The following is a 15888-nucleotide window of genomic DNA, read 5'->3' as shown; positions in this document are numbered from 1 at the left end:
CTTTTGTTTTTTTTAACCCAGTGTTTCAGTGCAGTGTTTCAAATACCTCACGATTCCAGTCTCAACCCTGTGTGTGTGAAGTGTGTTTGTTCTCCCTGTGCTGCAGGGTTTGCATAGGGTTCTCCAGTTTCCTCCCCAGTCCAGAGACATTTGTTATAGGCTGAGTGCCATCTCTAAATTGTCAGTAGTGTGATTGTGTGTGTGAGTGTATATGATTGTGTCCTCCAGTGGGTCCACTGGGATAGACTCCAGGTTCCCTGTGACCCTGTGTAGGATCATTGGCACAGAAAATCAGTGGATGGATGGATGGATGGATGGATATAGTGCTGAAAGGGTTAAACATGATTTTTTTTTTCCCCTGCCATTAACCTTTCATTCATGTATAAAGTGCCTATAAAGTATGAAGCATTTAAAGTGATTGAGGAAATTACCGGTTGTTGTACACCTTTTCTCTCTCTCTCTCTCTCTCTCTCTCTCTCTCTCTCTCTCTCTCTGTGTGTGTGTGTGTGTGTGTGTGTGTACAGTAACTGATTCAAATGTGAAGCATGATGATGGAGTGTTTGACATCATCACTGACGAGGAGGTTAGTGGACTGTACGACAGCGACACACTCTCACAAGCCACCGCAGAGTCACAGGACGGAGAAGCTGAGAGCCGAAACACTCAGGACCCGTGAGTCTAATAACATAAACACACACACACACACACACATTACAAAATATACTGTACAGATGTCACAGAAACCAAACACACACACATTGTATTCCTAAAATTGAAAAACTCATAAGACCATACACGAATATAACGCACTCCAAACATGGCTCCAAAAACACACACACAGCGCACACCTACACACAACCCATACATAACACAAAACACAGCACACACCATACAAAATACACAAAGATTCTGAATAATTACACTACCACTCAAATCACACACACACAACAAACTACCAGAAACACACACCTTTATGCTTCCTAAAACACACAAATAGCGCACACCTAGAAACAAAACCTACATAACACAAAACATATTAAAATATACACAAATATCACAAAAACCACCCAAAATACACACACAATTCACATCACCTAAAATTCATACACACACAATCAAAAATACACACCGTGATGCCAGATAACATACAAAACACCACAAACCTATACACATCACCTAAAATAGAATGTGATGTAGTGTGTACGTGTAGTTAAATAGAATTTGATCTGGTGTGTGTGTGTCCTATAGAGGTGTTTCTGGTGAAGCTGCGGTTGGGGAGGAACAGGAGGACGTGCCCCCGGTTGTACAAGATGCCGAAATCCATCTACTCAAATCAGGAGAACTTGCGTGAGTGAAGTAGGACAACATGACAAAATGATCATACAACATTTCATTAGACATTTATACGATACATAATAATGATTTATGTGCTTCCCTAACAAATTGCTGTCAAAATGAAAAATAAACCTAAATAAATCGGTATATATTTTCATTTAAATAATTATAATAAACAATAATAATAATAATAACTAGATTTTTAAAGTTTGTCGCGACAAACTTTGATGTTGGCTTGACGAAGCAAGTAGTCATCACGTGATGTCACCCGGACACGCGTCACGCAATTCCCCTTATTGTGCCGAACGTTTTGATATTTCACATGTGTATGTTGGAGTAATTTTGCTAATCCACTTATTTTGGGGGCGTGGCGCAGACGTGACATCATGTGACGTCACCCAACACACGTCATGAAGTTCCCCTCATTGTGCTGAGTGTTTTGATGTGTCACATGTGTATGCTGGGGTAGTTTTGTGATTTTGCCAATTTTGGGGCGGGGCTATACGGGAAAACCAAAATTCCAATCAGATCCAAAATTTACGGCCCAGTATTCTGAAGGACCTGGCCGAGTTTGGTGTCGAGATCTCCAAAACTCCAAAGTTTTGAATGGAATTCTATCTGGAAAAAGGCCACTTTGAGCTTCTGTACCGGGAATACCGGAATTCCGATTCCTTTGAAAAATAATAGCAACAAACTTCAGACCAAGCCCAAAGCTTTGGTGCATGTAGCCCGAAAGCTCTAGGAGGAGTTACTCTTGATAATTAATTGTCTAAGTAAAATAATCCTAAGAAGCTTAAGTAGGAAAACAGTATGTTGGCTTTTTCAAGCCAACATAATAATAATAACAGAAAGAAAAACCTTTGAGTGAAAACAGTTTATTGAATCTATTTCCAGAGATTGTAATTAATAATAAAAACAATATTAAACAATACAAGCAGAAGATGTTTGTTTGTTTGTTTTGAAAGTACTGGTTGATAAGAGACAGTCAGTAGCTGCGCAGTCGCTAGTAAACATCTCCACAATCCAACCAGGTTAGTCACCACGGAAACCAGACTGAAACACGTCATGTGTACCATTCCCGCTCCTCTCTGCAAAAACATGTTTCGTGTCTGAGAAGAAAACACTTAAAAACCCTTTAAGAGCTTTTCATTTTAGTGTAAAAGTATACACCACAGAATAGTTGGAATGATTGAGTTTGTGTATTATTGAGCCGCTTGTATGATGTGTGCAGCTCCTCAGTCCTGCTGCACATCGACGAGATCCGGCGGTTCGGCGACGCTTCCCGAGAACTCCTCGTCAAGTCCAGCTGCTACAGCATCATCTCCATCACCGTACACGAGCACGGCCACGCCGTCGGCTGGGTGTTCTCATCAGAGCCAAAGAGCATCTGCTTTAGCGTCGTTTATAGAGAATCCACAAACACACCTGAGGAGCAGGCCAAGGTAACACACACATACACACAGATGTCACAGAAACTACACACACACACTTCATACCTGAAACAGACAAACTCACATAACCATACACAGATACACCCACAACACACACACACAGCAAACACCTAGACACAACTGATACATAACACACAACACAAGATACAGCACACATCTACACACAACCAATACATATGAGACGACAAACGAGTGTGTATGTAGGTCCATAAACTTTTGAAAACCATGTGATTTGAGGCTGAGCTCAATGAGGTCAATGAGAAATTTGCAAGCCAGAAAGAAAGAAGATCAAAATTTATTTTCAAATAGTGCCACTGGCCTGTAATTAGGCAACTTTCCTGTGTGTGTGTGTGTTTAATGATTGCTTTCATTACTTCATTACTGATAATAAACCCACATTGACCTCAAATTCACTGATTCATAGTACATTTATTGCATGCTTTAACAGAAACATTTTCAATATTTTATCTTAGCAGTAATGATCCATGATCACTTGATGAATGGCTGTTTACAGTCCTGCATTACTAACAGTTTGATTTGAAGTTTGTTTGACCCCCCCCCATTTTTTAGCACCAGCTACCACTGCACACACACAACACACTACCAAAAACACACACCTTAATTTTACCGAGCACACAAACACCTAGAACAAGAAACACCTAGAAACAAAACCTACATAACAAAAAACATATTACAATAAATACACAAACATCACAGAAACCTTAAATACTCACACAAACACCACGCAAAATACTTACACAGTTCACATCACTGAAATTCATACACACACAATCAAAAATACACACCTTAATTCCAACTAACACACAAAACACCACAAACCTATACACAACACTAAAACACACACACACTTCAGCAGACCCTTTAAATATAAATATAAAAACTGGTGTTCAATTTGCCCCAGGTCCTAATCCCCCTGACACGGTGCAACGCTCACAAGGAGACCATTCGTGGCCAGCTTAAAGCCAGAAACCCCGGAGTCTACACACTTATCTTTGACAACTCCTACTCCAGGTACAATTGGTTTTAAAACACAGCCTTTGACTCGAGCTGAGAGAGAAAAAAAGCTGGGGCGTTATCTGTACTTACACCACACTGGGGTAGGTGTAGGTGTGGGTTCATTTTCAACAACAGAACGAGTCTGAAAGGTTTATGTATATTAATGACGCTATATTGTCGTTTCTATGGTAACAGCTCAGTCAAAGGGGCAGGTACGGTGAACGCTTTACGCAATAAATGTTGTTTAACAAATAAAAATAAATGTATAATTGTCGATATGGGGATGTTTATATGACGTTCATGTTATTGGTGATGCCACATTTTTTTTGTAACAAAATAAGCTGTGTCTTATGAACGTAAAGAAAGACTGAATATTGACAGAATGACCGTTTATAGCTGCTGTAACGTCAGTGGTAACAGGAATCAAGTTCCCAGTGGATGTTATATACCTTGGAATTTATCTATAAATGTTTTTTTTTTTTAAAAAAGCACAACATATCACAGGTTAATAAATGCCTGTATACAGCAAATACAATTTCAGGATGATTATAGTGATCAAGGATTACTTTTCTGATGTTGTGGTTTAAATCATGACAATGTCAGTTAAGATAATCACAGTTATATGAGGTGTCTTTTGTCATCGTTTCTCTAGGTTCATCTCCAAGAAAGTCAACTACCACTTGACCACTGAAAAACCCATCATCTACGATGGAAGCGACTGCCCTTAGACAAACACCGGATCTTTCACAGCCGTCTTTTATCCGTTCGGTTTCCTTTTTTCATCCCGCAGCATGCAAGTATAAGGTTTTGTGCTCCGTTCGGTTTGTAAAATAGCACTATTGGAACGAGACGAAGAGTTCTCCGAGGAGCGCTCAGAGGTTTTCACACTTTGCGTGTTTGTTATTATCCATGAGGCTTTCTTGCCTATTTATAATGTGTTTTCTTTCTTTAAATTTTTAATCACGGCACTCTTTTAAATAGCGTATTATATTAGACGTAAAAGCCACGCTACACGCTACATCATCAATCTGCTGCTAATGGAAGTAAATTATATATTTATATAAATATATTTCCAGATTTTCACACTACATTTCTTAGAGAACTCTCGAGCAAAACACGAGATGTGCCTTTTCAAACTCTAGCTCTAAAAGCAAATCGAGACGGCGCAGTTTACCAAAGCTAGAGGATTCTCACAGTCGGGGAGATTTTTCTTAGTGTTTTACACTACAAGCAATAATCAAGGGCAATGTTAAAAATCCAGGTGCTGTGAGGTTACTGTCGCCTCGACAACCAAAGACGAAACAAGGATTATTTAGCAACATACACATGCACACTATAACATCTAGAGGTAGAGTGTGTGGTGGTCTGGGAAAAGCCTTCACATGTAGACATTTTCACCAAAGACTTTTTCTCATGTTGCATGTAACTCAAGCAGAAGCAACATTCTGGCAAAAATGAATTGATATTTAGCCGCCGTCTGATCACGACTCCATCAAAGCATCACTTGTGGTGAGTCGTGAGCTTTAACTATATTATCCTTATTTTAAAGCAAATACCAGTGTATACAGTGAAACTCTTTTTTAACGTAAGCAGTGGTGCTTGGTTTTAAGGTTGAGGCTGTGAGCGGCCATGTTGAGTTGGCGTCACTTGCTGGAGTTGAGGAGACCCCGAGTTTGACATCGGAATTCCTAATTGAGGGCGGTTTTCCTTGTTACGAATTACGACATTTGGATGAACTGGCTTATTATGCTTTAACAAAATAGTAAGATTAAAACATTAATCAAAATTTCAGCATGGTCTTGTTCTGTATATTTGAAAATTCTTGGATTTGAAATATGTTACATGAAGAAAAACCCCAGATTTTAGACAAAATTAACAAACAGTTTTTCCCACACCAACACACAAGTTGCAATTTTTTTACGGCAGCAATTTCCTTTCTAAATGAACCGATACTAACATCAGCCACAGTGCCTTAAATGAACTAAGTACTGGAAAAGACAGTAACCTCAAATATCCCAGAATCAGCCACAGAGGTGCTTTCTTTCTGTTTTTATCTGAATTTGTCTAAATTCAAATCCTTTCACAGATGATCTACACAGATCATTTACACATGTAAAAAAAATTTTTTTTTTTTCTTGTTCATGTGAAAAACACAAGAAACACAGGGAGTCTTTTTCAATTCACTATATTCTATGTATTTTATTTACTTGTTTTCCTGTTTTTAGAGCGTTGTTGCTCATGTTCTTCAACATCCAAAGAACCATTAAGTAACTCTTGATGGTAGAAACTAATCTTCCTCTCATGCAACACAGCTGATTGTGGTTTTACTGACTGTACACAAACATGTGATGAGAAAACAGCGTCATTTCCATTTTAAATAACAAACACAAAGCATCTGTCGGAGTCAGAGTTTTGGTGGATATGCTGGTGAACGCCAAATGAATCGTTTTCCTTCTCGTCAGAATCACGCTTCTCTTGGATTGCTGGTATTTTTGGACATTTATGGTGTTTCCCATATCTGCTGACTTGTTCATTTTATTTTCTGTGCTACATGTACAGTGTCAGGTTCACCCTACTCTCCTCTGTGTGTCGCTTTGTTTCTAGTTGTCAGCTATAGAACGTACAAGAGCCGGAAAAGTTGTCATTTTATATTTTCGGACTGTTTTTAATGCAGCCATGAAGCTGAACTGACTGCAGCTGATTTCAGCTAAGTATCACAACACTGCAGGCTTTTCTACACGTTTTCGCTTGTTTTTCATATATCAATGTTTTTTAGTGTTCATGATCATTTAGGAAACTACAGTATGCAAACTCTACCCAGCATTTCCAAGTCACTGTTATGATTTTATTGTACATTTGAAATGACGTAATAAAGTTTTATTCGTGCTTGTTTACACTTTTTTCGTGTTTCTCTGGAGCATAATAAGCTGTTTGTGTTTTATATCTTAACTTTAGGGGAGAGAGAGAGAGAGAGAGAGAGGCAGGCCAGTGCAGGAACTGCTATTTGTAACAGAACAGTCAGTTTTGCGGAAAGCAGTAAAGGTAACTATAAATGGATAAGCCATACCGGCTTTCTTTAATCTTTTAAAGTTGTAATCATCAACATATTGATGTAGCAGAAGAGAAATGGAACATGTGCTGTAAATCCACTTCAAGTTACAGCTTCACCTTTCAATTTTTTTTCAATTCAATTTTATTTGTATAGCGCTTTTAACAATGGACATTACTCAAAGCAGCTATACAGAACATAAGAAATATAGTACAAAGTTCCGAGATTAATGTTAGACAAAATCATCCCTAGTGAGCAAGCAACTGTGGCAAGGAAATACTCTCTTAGATAGTAACAGGAAGAAACGTTGAGAGGAACCAGACCCAAAAGAGAACCCATCGTCATTAGGTGACACCAGAGAGTGTGATTATAAATGACTATAAACCCCAGAGAGTGTGATTATAAATGACTATAAACCCCAGAGAGTGTGATTATAAATGACTATAAACCCCAGAGAGTGTGATTATAAATGACTATAAACCCCAGAGAGTGTGATTATAAATGACTATAAACACCGGAGAGTGTGATTATAAATGACTATAAACACCGGAGAGTGTGATTATAAATGACTATAAACCCCAGAGAGTGTGATTATAAATGACTATAAACCCCAGAGAGTGTGATTATAAATGACTATAAACCCCAGAGAGTGTGATTATAAATGACTATAAACACCGGAGAGTGTGATTATAAATGACTATAAACACCGGAGAGTGTGATTATAAATGACTATAAACCCCAGAGAGTGTGATTATAAATGACTATAAACACCGGAGAGTGTGATTATAAATGACTATAAACCCCAGAGAGTGTGATTATAAATGACTATAAACCCCAGAGAGTGTGATTATAAATGACTATAAACACCGGAGAGTGTGATTATAAATGACTATAAACCCCAGAGAGTGTGATTATAAATGACTATAAACACCGGAGAGTGTGATTATAAATGACTATAAACCCCAGAGAGTGTGATTATAAATGACTATAAACCCCAGAGAGTGTGATTATAAATGACTATAAACACCGGAGAGTGTGATTATAAATGACTATAAACCCCAGAGAGTGTGATTATAAATGACTATAAACACCGGAGAGTGTGATTATAAATGACTATAAACCCCAGAGAGTGTGATTATAAATGACTATAAACCCCAGAGAGTGTGATTATAAATGACTATAAACACCGGAGAGTGTGATTATAAATGACTATAAACACCAGAGAGTGTGATTATAAATGACTGTAAACACCGGAGAGTGTGATTATAAATGACTATAAACCCCAGAGAGTGTGATTATAAATGACTATAAACCCCAGAGAGTGTGATTATAAATGACTATAAACACCGGAGAGTGTGATTATAAATGACTATAAACCCCAGAGAGTGTGATTATAAATGACTATAAACCCCAGAGAGTGTGATTATAAATGACTATAAACCCCAGAGAGTGTGATTATAAATGACTATAAACCCCAGAGAGTGTGATTATAAATGACTATAAACACCGGAGAGTGTGATTATAAATGACTATAAACCCCAGAGAGTGTGATTATAAATGACTATAAACCCCAGAGAGTGTGATTATAAATGACTATAAACACCGGAGAGTGTGATTATAAATGACTATAAACCCCAGAGAGTGTAATTATAAATGACTATAAACCCCAGAGAGTGTGATTATAAATGACTATAAACACCGGAGAGTGTGATTATAAATGACTATAAACACCAGAGAGTGTGATTATAAATGACTATAAACCCCAGAGAGTGTGATTATAAATGACTATAAACCCCAGAGAGTGTGATTATAAATGACTATAAACCCCAGAGAGTGTGATTATAAATGACTATAAACACCGGAGAGTGTGATTATAAATGACTATAAACCCCAGAGAGTGTGATTATAAATGACTATAAACCCCAGAGAGTGTGATTATAAATGACTATAAACACCGGAGAGTGTGATTATAAATGACTATAAACCCCAGAGAGTGTGATTATAAATGACTATAAACCCCAGAGAGTGTGATTATAAATGACTATAAACACCGGAGAGTGTGATTATAAATGACTATAAACACCAGAGAGTGTGATTATAAATGACTATAAACACCGGAGAGTGTGATTATAAATGACTATAAACCCCAGAGAGTGTGATTATAAATGACTATAAACCCCAGAGAGTGTGATTATAAATGACTATAAACCCCAGAGAGTGTGATTATAAATGACTATAAACACCGGAGAGTGTGATTATAAATGACTATAAACCCCAGAGAGTGTGATTATAAATGACTATAAACCCCAGAGAGTGTGATTATAAATGACTATAAACACCGGAGAGTGTGATTATAAATGACTATAAACCCCAGAGTGTGTGATTATAAATGACTATAAACCCCAGAGAGTGTGATTATAAATGACTATAAACCCCAGAGAGTGTGATTATAAATGACTATAAACACCGGAGAGTGTGATTATAAATGACTATAAACCCCAGAGAGTGTGATTATAAATGACTATAAACACCGGAGAGTGTGATTATAAATGACTATAAACCCCAGAGAGTGTGATTATAAATGACTATAAACCACAGAGAGTGTGATTATAAATGACTATAAACCCCAGAGAGTGTGATTATAAATGACTATAAACACCGGAGAGTGTGATTATAAATGACTATAAACCCCAGAGAGTGTGATTATAAATGACTATAAACACCGGAGAGTGTGATTATAAATGACTATAAACCCCAGAGAGTGTGATTATAAATGACTATAAACACCGGAGAGTGTGATTATAAATGACTATAAACCCCAGAGAGTGTGATTATAAATGACTATAAACCCCAGAGAGTGTGATTATAAATGACTATAAACACCGGAGAGTGTGATTATAAATGACTATAAACCCCAGAGAGTGTGATTATAAATGACTATAAACACCGGAGAGTGTGATTATAAATGACTATAAACCCCAGAGAGTGTGATTATAAATGACTGTAAACACCGGAGAGTGTGATTATAAATGACTATAAACCCCAGAGAGTGTGATTATAAATGACTATAAACCCCAGAGAGTGTGATTATAAATGACTATAAACACCGGAGAGTGTGATTATAAATGACTATAAACCCCAGAGAGTGTGATTATAAATGACTGTAAACACCGGAGAGTGTGATTATAAATGACTATAAACCCCAGAGAGTGTGATTATAAATGACTATAAACCCCAGAGAGTGTGATTATAAATGACTATAAACACCGGAGAGTGTGATTATAAATGACTATAAACCCCAGAGAGTGTGATTATAAATGACTATAAACCCCAGAGAGTGTGATTATAAATGACTATAAACACCGGAGAGTGTGATTATAAATGACTATAAACCCCAGAGAGTGTGATTATAAATGACTATAAACCCCAGAGAGTGTGATTATAAATGACTATAAACACCGGAGAGTGTGATTATAAATGACTATAAACACCAGAGAGTGTGATTATAAATGACTATAAACACCGGAGAGTGTGATTATAAATGACTATAAACCCCAGAGAGTGTGATTATAAATGACTATAAACCCCAGAGAGTGTGATTATAAATGACTATAAACCCCAGAGAGTGTGATTATAAATGACTATAAACACCGGAGAGTGTGATTATAAATGACTATAAACCCCAGAGAGTGTGATTATAAATGACTATAAACACCGGAGAGTGTGATTATAAATGACTATAAACCCCAGAGAGTGTGATTATAAATGACTATAAACACCGGAGAGTGTGATTATAAATGACTATAAACCCCAGAGAGTGTGATTATAAATGACTGTAAACACCGGAGAGTGTGATTATAAATGACTATAAACCCCAGAGAGTGTGATTATAAATGACTATAAACACCGGAGAGTGTGATTATGAATAATGTCCTTTCTACACTCATATACATTCAGGTGAAGTTGTGCGATACAGCATATGTAGAATGTTATTTTGTGTATTGATTAGAAGGTTGTTGTCCTCAAAGTCCACAGGTGCTTGGCATCTGCTTTTCAAATGTCCAAAATCTTCATGAAGCAGAATCCAACTGGAGCTGGTACATCTCTGGATGCCTCGGGATACTGGCAGGGTTGGCCCCTTCTCACTGACGGTTCAAAATCTTCATGAAGCGGAACATAACTGGAGCTGGCTGATTTCTAGATGCCTCGGAATGGGTAGAACAAACGAGTGGAAAGGACTTAGCGTAGCTGCTGTTCATAATATTAGCAAGCACTAGATGATAATGTGCGTTTAATCAGATGTACCGGAGTACAAGGTCATGGGATGTATTATGTCTATGCCTAGCTAAAGAGATATGTCTTTAATCTATGTTTACACTGGGAGACTGTGTCTGAGCCCCAAACACTGTCAAGAAGGCTGACACTAAATATGAAAATATTCTAACCACTTTAGTGGGCTTTAATATTCTGGGAACTACCAGAAGACTGGAGTTTTGTCATTTCAGGGACCGTGAGGGATTGTAGCGTGTTAGAAGACTGGTTAGATATGTGCAAGCTAAACCATGTTGAACCTTGTACGTACATGATCAATTCTAAACTTAACAAGTAGCCAGTGCAGGGATGATAAAATTGGCATTTTGACACTGGAGACTCCTTCCATCTCCTCACAAAAACCCCCTTCACCTTATCAGTGATAGCACACAGTTTAACCCTCTGATTGTAGGCCTTGCAAACAAACTCCGGTCACAGCTGCTGTTACAGAAAACCAATCACCTTTCGGCCAATCAGATTCAAGAATTCAACAGCGCAGTACCTTAAAGATATAGATCACTATTTCACACCCTGCTTTTCAGACACTTTTCAGTAAATATGTGCATCAGATGAGATGCAGCTTAAGAGGATTTTCTAAACAGTAAGTCAGACAGATGCAGCTCCACAAACCTGCTCACACTACATAACATACCTTCAGTGAAGATCTAAGAAATAAGTAACACACTCCTGAAAATTTTTCTGGCTGTCTAATCATGTCTTTTTTCTGCTACTTTAGAAGTCTGCTTATAAAATCACTCGGAGTAAATGGTCCACAATTTCCACTGATTCGTTTAAATTCCAGCAAACAGCTTAGACAGTCTGTCAAAGTGTTGAAAATGTCGAGTGAAGAAGTGAAGAGGCGCCGTCATGCTTTTACTCAACAGAAGTTTATAAGGAAGATAAGTTAAGGAAGTGGAAGTATCGAAGGAAGGAAATAGCTAGTATGTACAGTATGAAGGACGGAAGGAAGGAATTAAGGAATCTCAGGAGGAAAGAAAACAAAGGCTGTTTATCGCTGATAAAACAGACGTGACATCAGAAATATTGATCTTGAGAAAATATGACATTACATGTACACTACCAGTCAAAAGTTTGGACACACATTTTAATTCAATGTTTTTTTTTGTTTAGGGATTTATTTCCTACATTCTAGAACAATACTGGAGATTTCAAAACTATGAAATAACACACATGGACTTAAGTAATCCATATGTAATGACAACAAAAAACAGTCAGTTGTTATTTTAAGACACGAAGGTCAGGTGTTCTGGAATAGTTCTTGTAAGAACAGTATTGTCAAGTGCATTTGCAAAACCCATCAAGCACCATGATGAAACTGGCTCACATGAAGACCATCCCAGTAAAGCAAGACCAAAACTGACCTCTGCTGCAGAGGAGAAGTTCATTTAGAGTTACCAGCCTCAGAAATCACCAATTAACAGCACCTCAGATTAGAGCCGTTATGAAGGCTTTACAGAGCATTTCGGCCACCTTCAGCATTGTTTTACAATGTAGAAAGAAATAACCTTAAGGAAAGACCATGGAATTAGGAGGTGTGTCCAAACTTTTGACTGGTAGTGTAGCTCTAAACTGATAAATCAATTCTACTTCGAGCCGGGATGCATCACACCACCACGTAACATCACTGATTGTTTTCCTATTACAGCACACCCGCAAGTGATTTATCCGTGATCCTTGTAACCATTCTTTTTTTAGTTTACAATAAAATAAAGATTGCATTTTTGATTATTCATCCCTTTTGAGCTCTGTACCATAGAAACCAAAAGAAAGATTCATCAGAAGTGCTTCTTTGTGATTCTTTAAGGAATCAAAACCTATTTTTACAGTGAGCAATTTGAGACTCGGCGCATGCCACAAGAGGACGTGGCTGGTAATTCATCCTGCCTAATCTCCATTTGCCTCCTGACTCGGCTTCCTTCACTCGGTGCTGATTGCTGATTGCGTTGATTCCTGCGCCGGTCCTCCAGCACCGTGTCTCGGTCTCGGCTCACAACACAAACGCACAGGAGATTTGACTCTGAATAATCCCCGTGGGACAAACACACGTGCTGATGCGCCTCAGTGGGTGATGAGATTAATACAAATATATCGCACCACGAAACCCGTTCCTTTGCACTGTTTATCTGATCGACTGGACAAAAATATTGTTAGGGAAAGTCAAGAGGTCAGTTCAGCAGTAAACAACGAAACTGGGAGTGTTTCATAACGTTTCAAAACCCTGATGCTTCCTTACAAAGCCAAGAATGGACCAGAACTCTCTCACCTCAAAGCTCTTATTAGTCCTCGCACTGCACCTCACTCCCTCAGATCTACTAGCACTGCTCGACTGGTCCCACCATCTCTCAGGCTACAAGAGGTAGGTATAGGTCAAGACTTTTTCTGTTCTGGCACCGAGGTGGTGGAATAAACTTCCCCTAAGATGTCCGAACAGCCGAGTCACTGATAGATGAAGACCTGCCTCTTTCTGAAACACTTAAACTAACTCTTATTTTCCCTGTTTATGTATTTTAAAAATTCCTCCCAACACAGTTTTTAGGCTGATGGTATCCTAAGTCTGTGACCTACTGAAGCAGTGTTAATGTATTCATTAAGAGAGACTTCCAAACACTCTAGATAAGAGCGTGTGCCAAATGCCAGAAATGTAAATGTAAACTTCTGTACACTTAGATGAGCGGTTGAAAGTAAACCTACCAAAAATACAAACATACATGAGGAACAACAGATAGTGTGATTAGGCGTGTGTATCTGGTGTGTATCTGGTGTGTATCTGGTGTGTATCTGGTGTGTATCTGGGGTGTATCTGGTGTGTGTATCAGGTGTGTATCTGGTGTGTATCAGGGGTGTATCTGGTGTGTATCTGGTGTGTGTATCAGGTGTGTATCTGGTGTGTATCTGGTGTGTATCTGGTGTGTATCTGGTGTGTATCAGGTGTGTATCTGGTGTGTATCTGGTGTGTATCAGGTGTGTATCTGGTGTGTATCTGGTGTGTATCTGGTGTGTATCAGGGGTGTATCTGGTGTGTATCAGGTGTGTATCAGGGGTGTATCTGGTGTGTGTATCTGGTGTGTATCAGGGGTGTATCTGGTGTGTATCAGGGGTGTATCTGGTGTGTATCTGGTGTGTATCAGGGGTGTATCTGGTGTGTATCTGGTGTGTATCTGGTGTGTATCTGGGGTGTATCTGGTGTGTATCAGGGGTGTATCAGGTGTGTGTATCTGGTGTGTGTATCTGGTGTGTATCTGGTGTGTATCTGGTGTGTATCAGGGGTGTATCTGGTGTGTATCAGGGGTGTATCTGGTGTGTGTATCAGGTGTGTATCTGGTGTGTATCTGGTGTGTATCTGGTGTGTATCTGGTGTGTATCAGGGGTGTATCTGGTGTGTATCAGGGGTGTATCTGGTGTGTGTATCTGGTGTGTATCTGGTGTGTATCAGGGGTGTATCTGGTGTGTATCAGGGGTGTATCTGGTGTGTGTATCTGGTGTGTATCTGGTGTGTATCTGGGGTGTATCTGGTGTGTGTATCTGGTGTGTATCTGGTGTGTATCTGGTGTGTATCAGGGGTGTATCAGGTGTGTGTATCTGGTGTGTATCAGGGGTGTATCTGGTGTGTATCTGGTGTGTATCAGGGGTGTATCTGGTGTGTGTATCAGGTGTGTATCTGGTGTGTATCAGGGGTGTATCTGGTGTGTATCTGGTGTGTATCTGGTGTGTATCAGGGGTGTATCTGGTGTGTGTATCTGGTGTGTATCAGGGGTGTATCTGGTGTGTATCTGGTGTGTATCAGGGGTGTATCTGGTGTGTATCAGGGGTGTATCAGGTGTGTGTATCTGGTGTGTATCAGGTGTGTATCTGGTGTGTATCTGGTGTGTATCTGGTGTGTATCTGGTGTGTATCTGGTGTGTATCTGGGGTGTATCTGGTGTGTGTATCTGGTGTGTATCTGGTGTGTATCTGGTGTGTATCTGGTGTGTATCTGGTGTGTATCTGGTGTGTATCTGGTGTGTATCAGGTGTGTATCTGGTGTGTATCTGGTGTGTATCAGGGGTGTATCTGGTGTGTATCTGGTGTGTATCAGGGGTGTATCTGGTGTGTGTATCTGGTGTGTATCTGGTGTGTATCAGGGGTGTATCTGGTGTGTGTATCTGGTGTGTATCTGGTGTGTATCTGGTGTGTATCTGGTGTGTATCAGGGGTGTATCTGGTGTGTATCTGGTGTGTATCTGGTGTGTATCTGGTGTGTGTATCTGGTGTGTATCTGGTGTGTATCAGGTGTGTATCTGGTGTGTATCTGGTGTGTATCTGGTGTGTGTATCAGGTGTGTGTATCAGGTGTGTGTATCTGGTGTGTGTATCAGGTGTGTGTATCTGGTGTGTGTATCAGGTGTGTGTATCTGGTGTGTATCAGGTGTGTATCTGGTGTGTATCAGGTGTATCAGGTGTGTGTATCAGGTGTATCAAGTGTGTGTATCTGGTGTGTATCTGATGTGTGTATCAGGTGTGTATCAGGTGTGTGTATCTGGTGTGTATCCGGTGTGTGTATCTGGTGTGTGTATCAGGTGTGTGTATCTGGTGTGTGTATCAGGTGTGTGTATCTGGTGTGTATCCGGTGTGTGTATCTGGTGTGTGTATCTGGTGTGTATCCGGTGTGTGTATCAGGTGTGTGTATCTGGTGTGTGTATCAGGTGTGTGTATCAGGTGTGTGTATCT

At 39.1% G+C, this 15888-nt stretch overlaps 1 protein-coding gene across 5 annotated transcripts in view; it reads left to right on the top strand.

Moving 5' to 3' along the window:
- Positions 1 to 6699, top strand: part of fyco1a (FYVE and coiled-coil domain autophagy adaptor 1a) — a 35669-nt gene extending 28970 nt beyond the window's left edge. For all 5 annotated transcript variants that reach the window (XM_058410445.1, XM_058410446.1, XM_058410443.1 and 2 more), the window contains exons 14-18: positions 525 to 672; positions 1249 to 1347; positions 2567 to 2777; positions 3709 to 3818; positions 4456 to 6699. In XM_058410445.1, coding sequence (XP_058266428.1) covers positions 525 to 672; positions 1249 to 1347; positions 2567 to 2777; positions 3709 to 3818; positions 4456 to 4531 — 644 coding nt within the window. In that variant the 3' untranslated portion in view covers positions 4532 to 6699. The remainder of the gene's footprint in view (positions 1 to 524; positions 673 to 1248; positions 1348 to 2566; positions 2778 to 3708; positions 3819 to 4455) is intronic.
- The last annotated feature ends 9189 nt before the right edge of the window (positions 6700 to 15888 follow it).

Source organism: Hemibagrus wyckioides, linkage group LG15, assembly GCF_019097595.1.
Source record: "Hemibagrus wyckioides isolate EC202008001 linkage group LG15, SWU_Hwy_1.0, whole genome shotgun sequence".
NCBI lineage: Eukaryota > Metazoa > Chordata > Actinopteri > Siluriformes > Bagridae > Hemibagrus > Hemibagrus wyckioides.
The sequence above is the reverse complement of the archived record's forward strand: the minus strand, read 5'-3'. Positions and strand labels throughout refer to the sequence as shown.